This window comes from Phyllostomus hastatus, unplaced genomic scaffold (assembly GCF_019186645.2).
Source record: "Phyllostomus hastatus isolate PE091 unplaced genomic scaffold, TTU_PhHast_1.1 phas_contig_495, whole genome shotgun sequence".
Taxonomy (NCBI): domain Eukaryota; kingdom Metazoa; phylum Chordata; class Mammalia; order Chiroptera; family Phyllostomidae; genus Phyllostomus; species Phyllostomus hastatus.
In genome coordinates this window covers 3,752,792-3,770,000 of record NW_025333895.1, presented here as the reverse complement: position 1 = coordinate 3,770,000, position 17,209 = coordinate 3,752,792, and the positions used below count along the sequence as shown (strand labels likewise).

At 53.0% G+C, this 17,209-nt stretch overlaps 1 protein-coding gene across 3 annotated transcripts in view; it reads right to left on the bottom strand.

The window, feature by feature from the left end:
* Positions 1–17,209, bottom strand: part of GARNL3 (GTPase activating Rap/RanGAP domain like 3) — a 117,320-nt gene that overhangs the window by 57,028 nt on the left and 43,083 nt on the right. For all 3 annotated transcript variants that reach the window (XM_045846532.1, XM_045846533.1, XM_045846534.1), the window contains one exon: positions 5,237–5,311. In XM_045846532.1, coding sequence (XP_045702488.1) covers positions 5,237–5,311 — 75 coding nt within the window. The remainder of the gene's footprint in view (positions 1–5,236; positions 5,312–17,209) is intronic.

Sequence of the window (17,209 nt, the reverse complement as noted above, 5' to 3'; positions counted from 1 at the left end):
TTTGGTTCGCAGACCGAAACTCAGTCCACTGAGCCACACCAGCCAAGGCAGGAAGACAGATTAAAAAAAAGAGAGAGAGAACAACTAAAACTAAAATCTTTTAAATGGTAGATATAAATATAAACTGCTTGAAAAAGTGAAACCACACAAAAATTGAAATCCATTTCCACCCCCATCCTCCCTGCCCTAACCCACTTACTCTCCCTGTGACAACCATGGTGCCGAGTGGTTCGGGTGGTCTTCCATCTCTTCATGCATTCACAAAGACATGTTTGCTTTTACATAAATACACGCACAACACGTTCGCATTCATACACACACCTACACACACACACACACTCAAGTGAGTATATACACACATGACTTGTTTTCATAACTGAGGCAAGCAGTACAGATACTACAGTGAAATTGGGTTCTTTCACTGAAGAAAATATCGCACAAATGTTGCTGTGTCAGTACATGTAGTGTCACCATGCTCTTTTTAACAACTGTCCCGGTTCATTTTCAAATTAAACAGGTCAGTCACCTACAGATGTATAAAACAAGTGAGGAACAGGAAGGCCCTGCCCCTTTCCCTGCTCTCCCATTCCACTCCGCACCAGAAGCCCCTGCTGAATGCCCAGGGGTCCTTTTGGGAACTTCCCTGCCTGTCGTCAAGTGTGTTTAGATTTTTTTGTTTTTTTTAAAGATTTTTAAAAGATTTTATTTATTTATTTTCAGAGAGGGAAGGGAGGGAGAAAGAGAGAGAGAGAGAAACATCAATGTGCGGTTGCTGGGGGCTGTGGTCTGCAACCCAGGCATGTGCCCTGACTGGGAATCGAACCTGCGATGCTTTGGTTCGCAGCCCGCGCTCAATCCACTGAGCTACGCCAGCCAAGGCTGCTTTTTTCTTGTTTTTAAGGAAGCAGGATGATACCGTACAAATCAATCTGGAACTTGCTTTTCTGCCCAACACTGTATCCTAACCGCTTTTCCGTGGTTATCACATCTCTCTCTGCCTCACTTTCCACCAGCTGCTAAGCATTCCATTGTATAAATGCACCAGCACTTACATAATCGCTCCTCTACTGATGGGAATGGAGGTGGCTTCCAGGTGTTTCTTTGGATTTTAAATAATGCTCCCATACACACCCTCACAGTAGAACTGCTGGCTGAATGCTATATGTGTTTTTAATTACTGCTAATTGTCCTCCCTGGAGATTGTGCTCATTTACATATTCCAACCGTCTATGGAGAACCTGTCCCATGCTGAGCAAGACAGATTTGTAAAGAGCTGAAAGACTGTCTGACCCCCTGCTCCGCCACATGCTAATGGATACATACAAGTGAGCTGTAAGGGCGGTCTCCAGTGAGCCCCCCAGGGTCACACTCATCATAATTAACCACCAGGACGAGTGCACAGATGGCAGGAGAAGCACAAGGTAATCTAAAGCTTCTTGGGGGGTCAGCTAATAGGACAGGTGACAGAATCAAGATGTCAAAAACGCTCCACGCCCAGCAGCTATGGGCCACACAAAGGAGACCTGATGCGGTGTGGACAGTGCAAAACCCTAAGTGCAAATGCAACCTGCAGGTGCAAGGCACAGGCTGGGGAAGGGCAGCTGCCATGGAGCAGGAGTTCGCACCCATGCCACCCGCGAGGACACGGCGGCTCACAGGCGTTGTTGTGAACTGGCGAGTGGCAGAGCTGAGCCCTGAGCCCAGGCGAACCCAGGTGCGTTGGCCTGCACAACTGCCCCCACTGCCTCACGATGTCACCTCACCGCTATGTGGCAACACAGGTGAAAACGAATTAAGTTCCCAGGACCCGCTGAGGTAGGTCAGTCTGACAGGACACCCGCCCCACCCTACACGAGGCTGGGACCCAAAGGTCCACACGCTGAAGGGGAGGCGGGGCCAGAAGAGGCCACTCTGCCCACAGACAGCAGGAAGGCGGCCACGGGGCGAGCAGGCAGGCTGGGCAGGCTGGGCAGGCTGGGCGGGGAGCGGTCCTGACCAGCAGCCGGCCTCCATGTGACTCTGCAGCGCCTTGCTCCATCATGTGGGTGGTTTAAAAAAGTCTCAAGCTGGGAAGTGAGTTTAAAGGTGTCTGGAAAAAGTGAATGCAAATCCTCCCTCCGATTCTGACACCAATTCTGAAAGGGCCCCCCCGCCATGCACACACCACCAGGCAGTCCTCTGACACAGGCGGGGACACATTCTCCAATTCAACTCAGTTCCGACACCATCCACCTGAAGCACGAACAGCACGCAGCCAGGCCGCCGGGCACGCAGAGGAACGTGGTGCCCCCCGAGTGCGTGCGGGAGGAACGGCAGACGGCAGGGAGAGAGTCACAGCGAACTCCGCACCCGGAATCATCAGCCACAGGCGGTAAAACCGTCACACCGACAGCGTTTAAGAAACAAAAGGCAAATGTCACATTTTAAGGGAACGCCCACAGTGACTATAGAAAGTGACCAAGCAACAACCTGGGGTGAGGCGATGGTGTCTTCGCTAGGACACGCGAACGCAGGCGACCAGAGAGAGGACAGACGGACTAGACACCATCGGACGGACAGACCCCTGTGCTTCCGAGGACTCCAGGAAGCCAGGGAAAAGACAAGCTACAAAGCGAGAGGAAATTTCTGCAGATCATGTACCTCATAAGGGTCTGGCGTCCACACTGCGTACAGAATTCTTACCATCCCACCACAGAAAGAAAAATGGCCCAGCAGTGAATCCGCTCTGCAGTTTGTTTGTCTGCGGGTCTGAGAGTTTTTACGCAGCTGCACGGAGCCTTCTAACACCCCGTGCTTTCACTAACGCAGCGCAAAGCAGCTTTGGGTTTGTTTTCCTCAGGCCTCAGGTCCCTCCCGAAGCTTTTCGCCGAAGACCGCCCAGGAAAGCACCGCCGGCGCGCCCCAGCGCAGCACTCACGCTGGGTGTCCCCTGCAGAAACAGGTTGGAGCCACGTTCGAGCCTGGCCACGTGGTTCCCGGAGGAGCCGTCTGAACTGGGGCTGTGTTTTGAACGCAACAGCCCACGGGGACCTGGGAAGGCGACCCCTCCCCCAAATGGTTCCAAAGCGGTCACGTGGCCTGCCCACGGCCACGCTGCTGCTGCTGCTGGGGGGCTGTGGGAGTTGGCGGGCAGGCTGACCCTAGCACCACCCCTGACCGCCAGGATCCGCAAGTGACTTCTGGTCCCTGACGGGGTCCCAGGACACGTCCTCTCGTAGGGCAGACCCAGGTGACATCAGCGGGTGAGGACTGTTTGATGGTCCAAGCGTGTGGTGACGCTGGGACCTCCCCGTGAAGGCCCCATTCTGTGTTTCCCGGGAGGCATGGCTTCCCTCCGGAAAAGGGGCGGGCAGGGCCGAGCTGAGCTAACTCGGTGGGAAAGCCCGGGGCGCTGTGTTCCTGTCGGGCCGGCTGAGGGTCCGCAAGGTTTTGGGAGCAGCAGGAGGGCTTCCTGGCCCCTGGCTTCTCTGGGGTCTCTGGTGCTCAGGGGGTCTCAGAGTGGACCCTCAGCACGCGGCTGCTGCCTCCTGAGCACCGGCAGACGAGGACTCGACGCTCCTGCTCCTACTGGGCTCCGGGGACCCTGCACTGCCTGAGCCCGGGGCGATTGGATGGGCCCGTCTCAGGGGCCGGCCATTTGGGGAGGGCGGTGTTCAAGCTCCAGAAGCAGACTTCCCTGGGAGCTCCTCCTGCGTGGGTCAGGTGACATCAGTCCGCACAGGAAGTATGTGGACACCTGTTCAGAGGTCCGGTCCAAGATGGATCCGCCCCCGCTGCCTCACAGAGCAATGGCTGGGTACGCATCTGGGTAAACGGGTACATGTCTGGGTCAACAGGTACATGTCTAGGTCAATAGGTATGCGTCTGGGTCAATGGGTACACGTCTGGGTCAACAGGTATGCGTCTGGGTCAACAGGTACGTGTCTGGGTCAATGGGTACACGTCTGGGTCAACAGGTATGCGTCTGGGTCAACAGGTATGCGTCTGGGTCAATGGGCATGCTTCTGGGCAAACAGGTACGCATCTGGGTAAAGGGGTACGCGTCTGGGTCAATGGGTACACATCTGGGTCAACAGGTATGCGTCTGGGTCAACGGGTACACGTCTGGGTCAATGGGCATGCTTCTGGGCAAACAGGTACACATCTGGGTAAAGGGGTATGCGTCTGGGTCAATGGGTATGAAAAGTCCAGGCAAAGGCGAAGGCGGGCAGCAACTTCCCGAACGCTGTGGCCTTCTGAGTTAAATCTATAACCCTTCACCAGAAATGTGATTAAGGGGTGGTCAGGGGGGCGAGCCTGGCTACAAGGCACTGGTTATGGTAACAACCGCCACCATTATTATATGATCACAGCCACCACTCATGTGGTACGCACGTATAGTGCGTACTATACGCCCTGCATAGTGCGTACTATACGCCCTGCATAGTGCTCATGGCTCTTCAAGCTTGGCTCACGGGATCCTCTCAGTCACCCCAGGACAGTTCCCGTTGTACAGATGAAGAGACCGAGGCTCAGAGCGGCTGGGGTACGTGCCCAGGGCCCTCCCACCTCCCACCAGGAGGCGGGCGAGCTGGTACTCACACCCAGGCTCGTGTAACTGCAAAACGGGGGTGTGCCGATGGGCTGTGATGGCAACTTCCCAAAGCAGCAGCAAGGAAGGAAAATACTGGGGGACTCCCCTGCACTCTGCAGTTCTGGGGGAGACCCCCAAGGGACAGAGGAGGGCGTGGACATTTTAAAGAAGAAGGAAAGGCAAGGCGAGTCCTGGTGGCCGGGCCAGGCAGACCGAGGGCCCAGAACGAGAGCTTGGGCCCAAGGAGGCACCTCCTTTTGTGCTGACTTCTGTGAACACAGACGACACTTTGTAATTACAGTGACCTTCGGCCTCTCCCGGACCCCAATGGCTCCTATGGCAGTGACAAGGCGGCTGGCCTGGGGTCCCAGGGGCCTTTCACCAAGGGTGTCGCAGCTGTGAACTGGTGTTCGGTCCCATCTTGGGAGTCCACCTGGTTTTATTACAGACCTTTCAAAGGGTACATGCCGCCCCATTCGCCGCACCTTGCACACGAGGGATAATGCCAGGTGCGCTGCAAGCGGAGCGCTGGAGCGCCCTGTTTACCGGCCCCAGGGGCCCATTCCGGAAGGTCCTCTGCGGTGGCGCGGCTCACACGCCGCTCAGGGCCACATCTCAGAACCACGTGCTCGGCGACAATACGGGGCCCGGGGGCTTCCTTACCTCGTCGGACGAGCCGTTCTCCACCCGGAATCGCCCAGCCCTCTGGATGGCTCCGTCAGCGTCACTGGAAATGAGCTGGGGACAAGAGAGTGCTCAGTTAGCTGGCTGGGTCACCACGTGCGATGTCTGCTGTCTGTACGCGTCCCATGAGTGAGCCGCGTCCGACACCAGCGGGAGGCCCTGCCTAGAAGCTAAAGGTCTTTTGGAAGCTCAATCGGCCAAGTCCTCCTCACACCACACCGTCGGCCCCGGGGTCTTCAGAACCCTTGACCCTCAGAGCGGAAAACAAGAGCGTCAGTTCTAGAGGTGAACGCACTCCCATCCTGGAAAACACCAGGCGGCACTCTCTGGAACAAGAACCTTCACGCACACCGCACGCGGGCAAGGGCAGCTCACAGAGGGCCACACCGGGGGCCGTGTCCCAAGTTCAGCCGCCTGCCCAGGAGAGCCGGGAAAACAATCAACGGCCGGCACGGACGCAAGGCTCGCTGACACCGCAGAGAGCTCCTGTGCCTCGGTCAGGGTGGGACGGTTTCCAGAAGGCGCCAAGCCCCGGCCGAGGCCGGCAGGCTGTGTTTCAGCCCCGGCAGCGCGGCGGCCGCCCGTGGCAGTCAGAGGACTCAATGCTACAGAGGGAGGAGCGGGCAGGAGGTCAGGGTGCATCGGGTCTAAAATTCCTGACCCAAGATTGCTCTTATTTTCCCCCAAATCTTCCAGATCGCTCAGGAGCAGCTTGGAAATACGACATCTCTTGTTTTGTTTTTAACCTTCGGATCCTGCCCACAGCCAAGATCTGCCAACGGCTTCCGCGCCCCAGACTCCGTGAGACACAGCTGCCTGAGGGGCTCTTCTCGCCACTCTGGCCCCGGCCAGCCCAGGCCCCGCCCCACAGGTCCCTTAGAAAGCCTGTTGTCTCGTTATCACTCGTGTGGACAGACAGGAAGGCATGACAATGGAAACATGTCAGGGGAAAAAAAAACACATTTTCCCATGGAAAATTATTTGAGAAAGGTTGATAATGTTTTTCCACGATAGATATGAAAATAACAGTATCTGATATCTCACTGAGTGCTTCTGCGTTGCCGTGAACTCTTCTGGCCTTAACACCATGTCATTTAATTCCCTTTGTAAGCACACACGGTGGGCTTCCTTGTTACTCTCACTCACAAAGGAGGAAACGCAGGCAGAGAAAGGTAACCACCACCAGTGCCAGCCACGTGACAGTGCGTGGGGGGCCTGGGGTGTGAACCGAGGCAGCTGGACCCCAGAAACCCCCAGCCTCCCGCCACCGCTGCCCCACCCAACCATCCCCTACGGAATGTCCGTGATGAAGTCCAGTCTGTGTACCTCATCTCTATCTTGCAACACTGTTTTTTAAAAACAAACACAAAGAAGACTTTTATGTATGTTTACTATTCGTGGCACCAGGTCGTTACGCTGCCGCCACACTGAGGACGGGCGATCGAGGCCACGTGGTAGCGAACTTAACCTTGCCCCGGGAGAGGTCAGCCTCGGCTCCTGGGAGGTGACCTCGAGCCCTGGGATGCTCTGCCCGAGTGTCTGTCTGTTCACCTGGGGACTTTGAGGCACAAGGGGGAGCAATGTGGTTTCCAGCGGGGGCTTCGGGTCCCACGGCGTCAGAGCTACCTCTGGACACGGAGCCTCAGGGGAGCTTCCCCGGTTGGCGGTGCTCCCTGTGGGCGGCCACGGGTCATTCTGGAGCAGTGAATGCTGCCCGGGACCCCGTGGTGGTGGGGGGGCAAGGGGAGCTCTGTGCATGGAGCCCCCTCCCCGGCGTGCTGTCCCATGTGCCAGTTCCCTGGGCTGGTTCTCACCTGTACCCTTTCACCGTAACAAACCGTAAGGGAGCCCAGCAGAGCTTTCAATAAGTGCCGTGAGTCTCAGCGAATTATGGAACCCGAGAGTGGTCTTGGGGACCCCCGCATTCTGCAGCTGGTGTCAGCAGTGAGGGATCTTGTGGACTGGTTTGTGTCTAAAGTACAAGAGCGAGATGAATTGAGGTCTCCTGGGGCTACCGCCAAGTTCACGGGGGAAGTACAGAGGATTCAGTGTTCATTTCCTCTTGGCTCATGAGGGGATAGCAACTAGGTTTCAAGGGAAGTGTTATTGGCATTGGCTGCCTCAAGGGCTTCGGGGGAAGCATGCCGAGGTCACATCCGGACTTGGGGAGACAAAGAGCTGTGATCAATTAATAGCATCTGACACTGGCATATGAGAAAAGCACCGTGCACCCCCTTACCCCCCACCCCTGAATTGGAGGTGGGTAGATCTAGTCCGCACTACGGCCGGTCTCATCCGGGGCTCGGAGGCTTGGCAGAAGAGCTGACATCATGCGATGACTCACTCGATATACACAAACCAAACGTCTGCCAACTGCGTTTCAGGCACTGCCAGCAAAGGCCGGGGTGCCCTTTTCCTTTGTTGAGATTAGAACAAGAAGCTTACCGTTTATCTTGTTTGAAGAGTTGCAGAAGAAAGGAAGGGCATGTTGAATGGTCTGATGGTTCGAAGGTGCTCACGAAACCGCCACCCACTGAACTCAGACCTCAAGCCAACCCGTTGAACTCCGTCACCTTTACCACCTCCACCGTCTCCATCTTCATCCAAGTCACTGTCACTGCTCCCCCGGAGCAGGACTGCGGCCACCGCCTCACCAGTCCATACGTCCCCCCACCGTCGCTCCTCTCAACCCACTCCTCACCCCGCAGCCCGGTGACTTCGGTGAACTGCAAACCCGACCGCCCCACAATCCGGTCTATGCCAGCACCCCGCTCCGCCCCACCTGGGGACGGGCACCGGTCACTCCCTCGCCCGGGACGCCCTCCTCTGCCCCTCCTCCCCTAGCGAGGCCTGCTCTTCATGCAGTCTCACCGCAGTGCCCACTGCAGGGGACTTCCCCGACCCCAGGGCCTGGGAGATGAGGCCGCTGGAAGTTCTGGAGTGTCCCCGGAGCTGGGGTTCCATTTCTTTGAGGATCGCTCCTTCTGTGCCTGTGTCTTCTCATGCACCCCCTCTGCCCCCCGTGAGAAGCCCCACAAGGGCGGGGACCACCTCTCTTCTCGCCACTGCACCGCCCCCACCCCAGCAAAGCACACTGCCTGTCACGGCGCAGATGGTCACGGAATATTTACCAAACAAGAAACCTGTACATAGGTGAAGGGAGAACTCCTGTTGAAGTGACAAAGGAATCGAAAACTGGGGTAAGGTCTACGCCGGTCCTGGACACCAGAGGAGGGCTGTCACTCACACAAGAAACAAAGTGAGGGACAGGACCAGTGCCCTGAGTCACGGCGTGCCAGGCCACATCAGCCTGGGCGGTGGCTTCCTCGAACCCGGCGGCCTGCGCAGGTGAGAGTGGGTGTCAGGGCAGTGGGTGGGAAGGCCACCTCCTGTGGCACTGGGAAAGCGACCTGGGCTGGCATAAGGAACGGCAGCCCCACCTCTGCAGCTGGCTCGGCCGAGGGCGTCACGAGGGAGGGAGCAGAGGGAGCCGCGGCGGCTGGTGCCTGGGGAGGGCTGGTACGCTGGCTGACTGAAAGGAAACAGTGTTTTGGAGAACTGGGGGGTGAAAGAATGATGCCCAGGGTGAAAAACCCTTTCAACACAGCCGAGAAGCCGGGTCTATCAGGGGTTTCCCCTCTGTCATTCTCATGAACCTCTGATCTGGTCAATCGAAACTATAAAGATCGGTCAAGTCTTCTTCCGTTGGAAGGAGATTTGGCTCGGGAACAGCACAGTGTCTCCTGGAACCCATCTCAATGGCCAGTGCCACACTCCCCAGGACTTTCTCCGCCAACCGTACGTGGCACAGAGTCCTGGCTGCCACCGAAGTCCATGCTCGCCGTCTCCCATAGTAGCCACACTGAGGCTGGACGGGTGGCTGGGCCGCATTTCCCTCCGGGGCATCATTTGACCTAATTCCTCCCACTGGAAGTGGGTCCAAGTTCCAGGTGGCGTGTGGAGACCCAGGCCCTTCGGAGAGGGCGGGCGGGGGGCCTGCCCCACGCCTTCTCCCCTCTGCACTGGCTGCAGCCTCACGGACCGGGAGACCTGGGAGTCCGGAGTGAAGACAGGGGTCCATCTGAGTCCCAGAATGTGCGGGGCAGGGCCACCCACGGACTCAGACTGTCTGGCTGGAGGCGACAGTGAATAAACTTGTTCTTAACTGCAACTTTGATGTTCTAAGCCAACTAATATACCCTCTGAGGAAGAGCAAAGCAAAAAAAAAAATATTGTTGAACCTGTGACGAGTCCGTAATTTAAGGCCGGACACTGATCGGAGGAAGCGGGGCAGACGCTATTTGAAACAAACTCACTGCAGAGGCAGGGGCTGCCGCAGGCGGCGCTGACACTGCAACGATCTGGGGGCTGCGGGCCTGTGAAATGGAACAATGCGCGGTCTGCGCTCACGGCGTGACGCGTGGTTTCTGAAGTTTGACATGTAGACCCCAGTGCCCGGTGAGCACGCTGAACCAAAAATTAGACACTTGGAAGAAAATGTCCCCAGAAGAGTACATCAGCAACCCAGTTTGTAGATGGGCCTAAAAGGTTCCGAAACAAAGCAGAGCGCAAGGCGGTCTGAGATCGCCCCACTCCGAGGCCGCAGGGAGGTGGTGGGGGGTGGACTGGTCAGCCTGCTCCGGCCCTTCGTTCTTCCTCCGGGAGAAAAGGGCACTGGAACACAGCTCTGCCCCTCCCGGAGTTCAGGAAGATGGTTTTTAATCTGATCCGGTTGCAGACCCACCCTCCGGGGCAGAGTGAGGGCGGGGGCAAAATGAGAATGTGGGTAAAGGGGAACCTGGGCCCCCTAGAGGTCAACAAGGAGAACAGCACAGACATAATGAAGAACGGGCGCCACTCACTCGCTTTGAAAGGAAGATGGGGAACAGAAGTGAAATCTAACCACTAAGAGGCACATTACGATAAAACATTAATACAATGAAACAATCATGGGCAATAAAGGTGAAGCAAAAAATATTCATGGTGAGTGGGGGGAAAAGGAAAATGATGGCGGAATAATAAAATAGGATGGTAGAACTTAGAAAAATAGCAAGCTAATGAAAGTTACAGTACATGAACAAGTAAACCCACTCACTCCCAAAATATAATAATCACTGGCACTTATTATAAAACAGAAAAATCAATAGCAGTTTATAAAATTGTAATTATAATGGGAAATCTTAGCATGTTTCATCATGATAGGCAAAAACTAATAAGGACTTATAGAGGAATAAAATTATAAAATTAAGAAGCATAATTTAATAGAAAAATACTTAATTTATCAAGGCACGAACAGAGGATACACACTTTTTAAGAACACTGGCTAAACTTAAAAAAATGATCAAACACTGGATAAAAAGCAAACATGAATCAATTCTATAAACAGAAACAGTACAGATTTTTTAGCATATTGCCACTGAATGAGAAATTAATATTAAAAGGTTAAAAATTGGGAATTTAAAAATACACATCAGAAAAAAACCTCTGGGTCAAAGAGGAAAATTAAAATTGGACACTATTTAGACATCAACAATGAAAACAGTACCTATTAAAACAATGCAAAAGATGCTATATTTACAGGAAAATTCATAATCTTAAATCCTTTCATATTAAACCAGAAAGAATAAAAACAATGAACTACTCAATAACCTGTAGAAGATACAAAAATAGAACAATGAAATAAACCCAGGAGAGCAGGGGAAAGGAATCAATAAAGGATCAGAACAGAAATTATCGATTTGGAAAGACAGTAGAATCAATAAACACAGCCAAGATACCATTAGCAGGTCTGCTTTTAAAAAGCAAAGAACACACACACACACACACACACAGAGTGATAATAAAGAAAACAAAACCCTGAGAAGAGATTTTTAAAGCATGAGAGAACACGACACAAAATTATGCAAATATTACTAAACTCTCAAATGAAATGGAAACTTCCAAGGAAAATATACACAATGAAAACTATCTTAAGGCGAGAAAGAAACCTGAATGTACCAAGAACTGTCTGTAGAACTGATCAAACGCTGCCCGACAGAGGCCACTGGGGCCTGGAGGGTTTTCAGAGGTGGTGCTGGGCCAGTCCCCCCACGACAGGGCCACCCCCACAGCCCCGCACGCCACAGGACGGCACATGCTCACTCATAGGAGAGCAGGGCAGCACTGCCTGGGAGGAGAAGGACGGAGAAGGTTCTTTTGCCGTCATTCTGGTGTAGAAGTTCAGGGGTGTTAATACATATTCCGCATCAGCAATGCTGAGAAAAGAGGGCAGGATTTTCGTTTTATTTTACTTGTCTTGGTCTTAACATCTGATTCGGTCACATAGCAAAAGGAAAGGGAGAGGCTGGAATCTGCCGGGCACTGACTGGGCGGGTTCCTTTGGCGTTCTTGCATCAGCCACAGGCACCATTTACATTTAATTTAAAATTTATTAAAATGATGGAATTCTATGCAGCAGAAAGAAAGAAGGAGCTCCTACCCTTTGTGACAGCATGGATGGAGCTGGAAAGCATTATGCTAAGCCAAATAAGCCAGGCGGTGAAAGACAAATACCATACGATGTCATCTTTAACAGGAATCTAAACAACAAAACAAAGAAACAAGCAAAATATAACCAAAGACACTGAAATAGAGGACAGGCTGATGGTGACCAGAGGGGAGAGGGGAGGGAATTTCAGGGGAATTTCAGGGGAAAAGGGGAAGGGTTTATAGGAACAAGTATAAAGGACACATGGACAAAAACTAGGGGCAGGTGGAAATGGGAGGGAGGAGGGGAGGGCTGGGTGGGTGGGCTGGGATGGGAGTAAAAGATAGTAAAATCGTACTGCCACAACAATTAAAATAAAATAAAATAAAATTAATTAAAATGAGAAATGTCCAGTTCCTCGGCTGCACTCGTCACATTGCAAGTTTAATAGCTACCTGGGCCACTCCCCTGGACAGACACAAGGAAGTGCTCGGACCGGACCGGACTGGGGCAGGCTGATCATCGATGCAGCTCTGGGGCTTCAAACCGGCTTCTCAGGCTGAAACTCTCTCAGTGAGTTAAGCACCCCCAAAACAGAGGAAATTCATGCAATTTAACATTCTGAATGGAGGCTTGGGTCCCGTATCAGCCAAAACTGTAGCCGTGTCTGATGTTTTAGATGTTTTGTTTCTGGAAGAAAGTAACTTCCTTCCAAGGAACAATATCCATTTGTATGATGTACCAAATTAATTTAAAAGAAAATATTTAAAAAATCAGGAAGCAGAGAGTGTTCTTCATTAACTACTGTAAATTGCCTATAGCTTAACACTATAGGCAGTTGAATAAGAATATTTCCTAAAGTAACACAAATACATAATTTTTCAAAAACAAAAGGCTTTTCCCCCTCCACGTAACCACCCCATCTCTTTGGCTGGAGTCCATCTCCGTGCTCAAGCAGGGCTGGGGTGCCTGCGGCCTCTGCTTACCACGCACTGTGCACGTGGCATCCGGGCCGGTGAAGCACAGAAGCAGCATTATACCCCAGAATAAAGTCTCCGAACGCTTATGTAAAGTATATCTTTAAACGACTACTTCAGACCCGCCCCCCTCCCTCTCCTCTCTTTAAAACGAGTGGTTATGAATATGGATTTTGGCAATCAACTAATCAGGTTCAAATCTTGTGCCACACTTTCAGCTCTGTGCACTTGATTTCTCCTCATCTTTTTTTAAATTTTTTTTTAAAGATTTTATTTATTTATTTTTTAGAAAATGAAGGGAGGGAGATAGAGAGAGAGAGAGAGAAACATCAATGTGCGGTTGCTGGGGGTTATGGCCTGCAACCCAGGAATGTACCCTGGCTGGGAATCGAACCTGGGACACTTTGGTTCCCAGCCCGCGCTCAATCCACTGAAAATCTTAAAAAAAAAAAAAAGAAGGTTCTGCTTATTATCTGTATGGATGAACCGTCTGAACGCTGTCTTCAGACTCCCGGCCACTCTGTCTAAACACCTGTCAGCCTGGCAGGCACTATCAGAAGCTATTTCTCGGGGCCGGCACCGACTACTGGACTTAGGAAGACAAGTGCGCCGAGATGCCTGGCCTGCAGGAGCACGGAGCCCAGCGGGAGAGATAGACACACACGTACACGGACAGATCGCCACGCAGCCCGGTTAAACGCCACTAGAGGGGCAAGGCGGGGTGCTGGGGGAGGTCGGAGGCTGCAGAGCCAATGCTGCCTCGGGGAGCTGGAGTTGGTTTCATTGCTGTAATGTGATTTATTCTGGAAGATATACAGGACCTTCGAGAAATGATTTCCAACCTAAGCAGATTTTTTTTTTTAAAGTACGAACACTGGCCAAGACCTATTTACCCTGTATGTGCAGACCTCACACACACAGACACACACACACACACCACCACCACCACCTGAATTAGAAAGTACTAGTACTGCCCAGAGGGATGAAAGAACGTTTAAATGTTTCTGTCAAAAAAGGTGTGTGTTTGGGGGTTTGGGGGGTCCAGGCCTACATGTAGGTAGATGAGCCACCCCTTTCTGGTGAGTGCTGTCCCCAGGCCCTGTCCCCTGGTCACCCTCGGGCACTTCCACTGCCCTCAGGGAGAGGCCGGGGAGTGGAGAGCAGGGGCCAGAAGAGACTTTCTCACCTCAGGCCTATGCCGCGTGTGCCAGGGGACAGGGACACTATTTGGGGGGTTGAGCCACTCAAGTGGGGAGCACCTGGGCGTGTGTCAGAACACCCGGGGGGGGGGGGTCGGAGGGCTCCCCAGCCAGGAGCATAAATGTTGGCGGAAGAAAAGCCACCACGGCCTCAGATCTGGGCTCACATTTTTTAAAAAAACTATCATCGATCCTCGGCCACCGTCCTCAGCAAACTCAACATCCACCACGATGGTTCATCCGGTGCTTTGAGCTCCGGGCCTTCCGCTTTGTCAAATTCACTAACCGCCCTTGACCTCACGGCTTTGCCGCGCACGACGCACAGCGCAAATATGCGCTCACCCCACCAGTACACGTTCTCGCCGGGGACCTGCGGTCAGTGCCATCAGCCCTGCGCTGAACAACACGCAGGCCCTGCCAGGCACTGCCGACTGGTCGGGTCCGCCGAGCTGAGTCCCAGCGCTCTCTGCCCCCCGCCCCCTGCCCACAGCAGCCCCCCCTCGAGTGTCTGTGCTCAGAGAAACAAAAGCTTCCTACGACTGGGCCTCCGACAGGCTCACGCGCTGGACCGTGGCTGCATCTTCACCCCTGCGCCCCACTCCTGTCAGCCCTTCCGTCCTCACTGCCCGTGACAGCTCCTGCCTCGTCCTTGACTTGTCAGTCGCCATCCCCGAAATAGCCTTTCTTTTAAGAGGTGACCTGTGTACTCGTTTCGCTGAGAGATGTCAGGCAAGTCAGGGGGAGTGCTGTCATCTAAGCCTCCATGTCGAACACATCTGTCCTGGTTTCCTCGTTAAAGTCCCACCTGACTAGCGGTCCCTGAGACTCAGCTCGCCAGGGAAACAGCTGCGAGGATTCGGCACAAAAGATGACGACAATTCCTGGGTCTGAAGACAGACTGCCCGCCCCACGGCCCAGACACCAGGGCAGTTCTACCGACCACATGGCCAACGAGAAAACCGAGAACACATTTGGTCACGGGCTTCGCTGCCTGGAACAGAGCAGATCAGCGGTCAGCACAGAAAGTCGCAGGGCCCTTCCCTTCCCCCCCACCCCCCGCTATGTCATTTTGGCTGAGAGGCACTGGTCGTACGGGAAGGGTCCCAGAAAACACTGGGAGTCACCCCTTTACTGCATGGCATCACATTTCGGGGGCCCGCAGCCATGCTAGCACCTCTCCAAGAACACACTTGGCAAGAAGTAAGAAGGTGGACGAGAAAGCCCATTTAGAGAATGCCGTCTTAATCAGCAGAGTTCCCCATGGAGGGGGGAAGTCAGGAAGCGTCCTGGGAGCAGGGCAGTTGGCCACCAAAGGGTGGTGAGGGGGATGGGGAGAGATTTCGTCTCTTCATAATCTCCGCCCAGTTCTTGAATGTACGCAGACACCGTCCTCCCGACCTTCTGTAAAGAGCTGAGCAAACATGGCTTCAGTACTCCTCTCCCGGCCAGACTGCCGTCCGGCCCCCGAAGCCTCTGCCTTACATGTACATTCTGGAGCCACTGGTCCAGAGGATGCTCTCGGGGCGCTCTCAGCCGAGCACCCTGAGAGCATCCCTGTCTCACCCCAGCAGAGCGGCACTGGACGCCGATCGGGGAGCTCTGCCCAGTCGGCGGCCCTCCAGCTGTGTGGCTCGGAGAAGCCGCAGTCCCGGAGGCGAGCCATGCGTGCTGCCTGTTGAAAAATACAAGGTCTGAACAGCTCTCTGTTTGAAGATTTCATTTAAAAAAAAAAACAACAACAAAAACCAACATGGGAGCTATGAAAAAATGCTACATATGATCCTGAAAATGAAAGACGGTATTGTTTTTACTATGAAACCGAAATAAAATTTTGGAAAAAGCAGTTATTACCTTCAATAAGACAGAAGACGTGATCTTTGCAACAAGTGTACAAAGCTTGCGGAAGTAGGGAGATAAAAAGAGAAAGAAAGAAAGACCAAAATATGCAAATGTGAGACTGAGCTCCTCATTGGAGGAGGAAAGCTGCCTGCTCACGTGGGAAACGGACAGTAACATGCGCACCATCTGAGATGCGTTCCCAGGAAGAAAAGGAATAAAATACAATGTGGGAGAAAAGACAGTACGGAGGGCAGGCGAAAAGACCTTTCTTACTGTCTCGAGGTGGGAAAGGAACAATATTCAAAGACACAGCGGAAGAAAACATTCAGCCATGACAAAAGACCTGGGTCTAAGAATCAATCGCTCAGACGCAATGCTCTAGGCAAAATTAATAAAGAAGAAACATGTAGAGAGATCAGGGGAAACATTTTTTAAATAAAAGAATAAAGAAGAAGATCTGAGAAAAATCCAGGCAGGAAAGGGCACCGAGAAAGAAAACAAGTTAAATGGCCTCAGACCTCTCCGCAGAACACTCAGGGGCAGAAGGGAACCGAACTGGGTTGAACAGCGCCCCCCAAAATGTACATCCACCTGGAGCCTCAGGATGTGCCTTTGCTTGCAGAGGTCCTTGTGGGTGTAGTTCATGGAGGGGAGGCCCTACTAGATCAGGGTGGGCCCTAAGCCCAATGGCAGGTGTCTTTACAAGAGAAAAGAGGGAGACGCAGACGCAGAGACTTGGGAAAGGTGGCCGGGCGATGACAGAACCAGAGGCTGCAGTTCTGTGGCTGTGGGCCACGGGGTGTCAGCCAGGGCCGGCAGCCCCAGAACCTAGAAGGGGCAAGGACCGATTTTTCCCTCCAGCCTTCAGTGGGGAGAGCGTGGCTCTGCAAACATCTCAATCCTGGCCTCCTGGCCTCTAGAACTATAAGAGAAAAATTTTTTTCTGTTATTTGAAGCCATTTGCTTTGGGGTAATGTGTTATAGTAGACCTAGGATCCTAACATCATAACAGATCAAAGCGTGTGAGGTTTTGAGAGAAAGAGGTGATGACTCAGAAAGGTGAAACCGGCCCAGTTATTCTTTTAGAAGGCGTAACTGGAGAGATCCTCAGATTGAGGAAAGACACCTCCCGGCCCTGCCTAAAACGCTCACCCGGGACTCCCGCACGGGGATGCTTACGATGGCCCTGGAATGAATGATGGCCACCACAATCAGACGTGAAGAAGAAGTAAGAGGTTTGGATGGGGGGAGACAAAATTGTTTGTAGAAGAATATCTATGCCTTCAAAAGATTATTATACTTTTTAAAAATTTTTTTAAAGACTTTATTTATTTATTTTTTAGAGAGGGAGGGGAGGGAGAGAGAGAGAGAGAGAGAGAAACATCAATGTGCGCTTGCTGGGGGCTGTGGCCTGCAACCCAGGCATGTGCCCTGACTGGGAATCGAACCTGAGATGCCTGGTTCGCAGCCT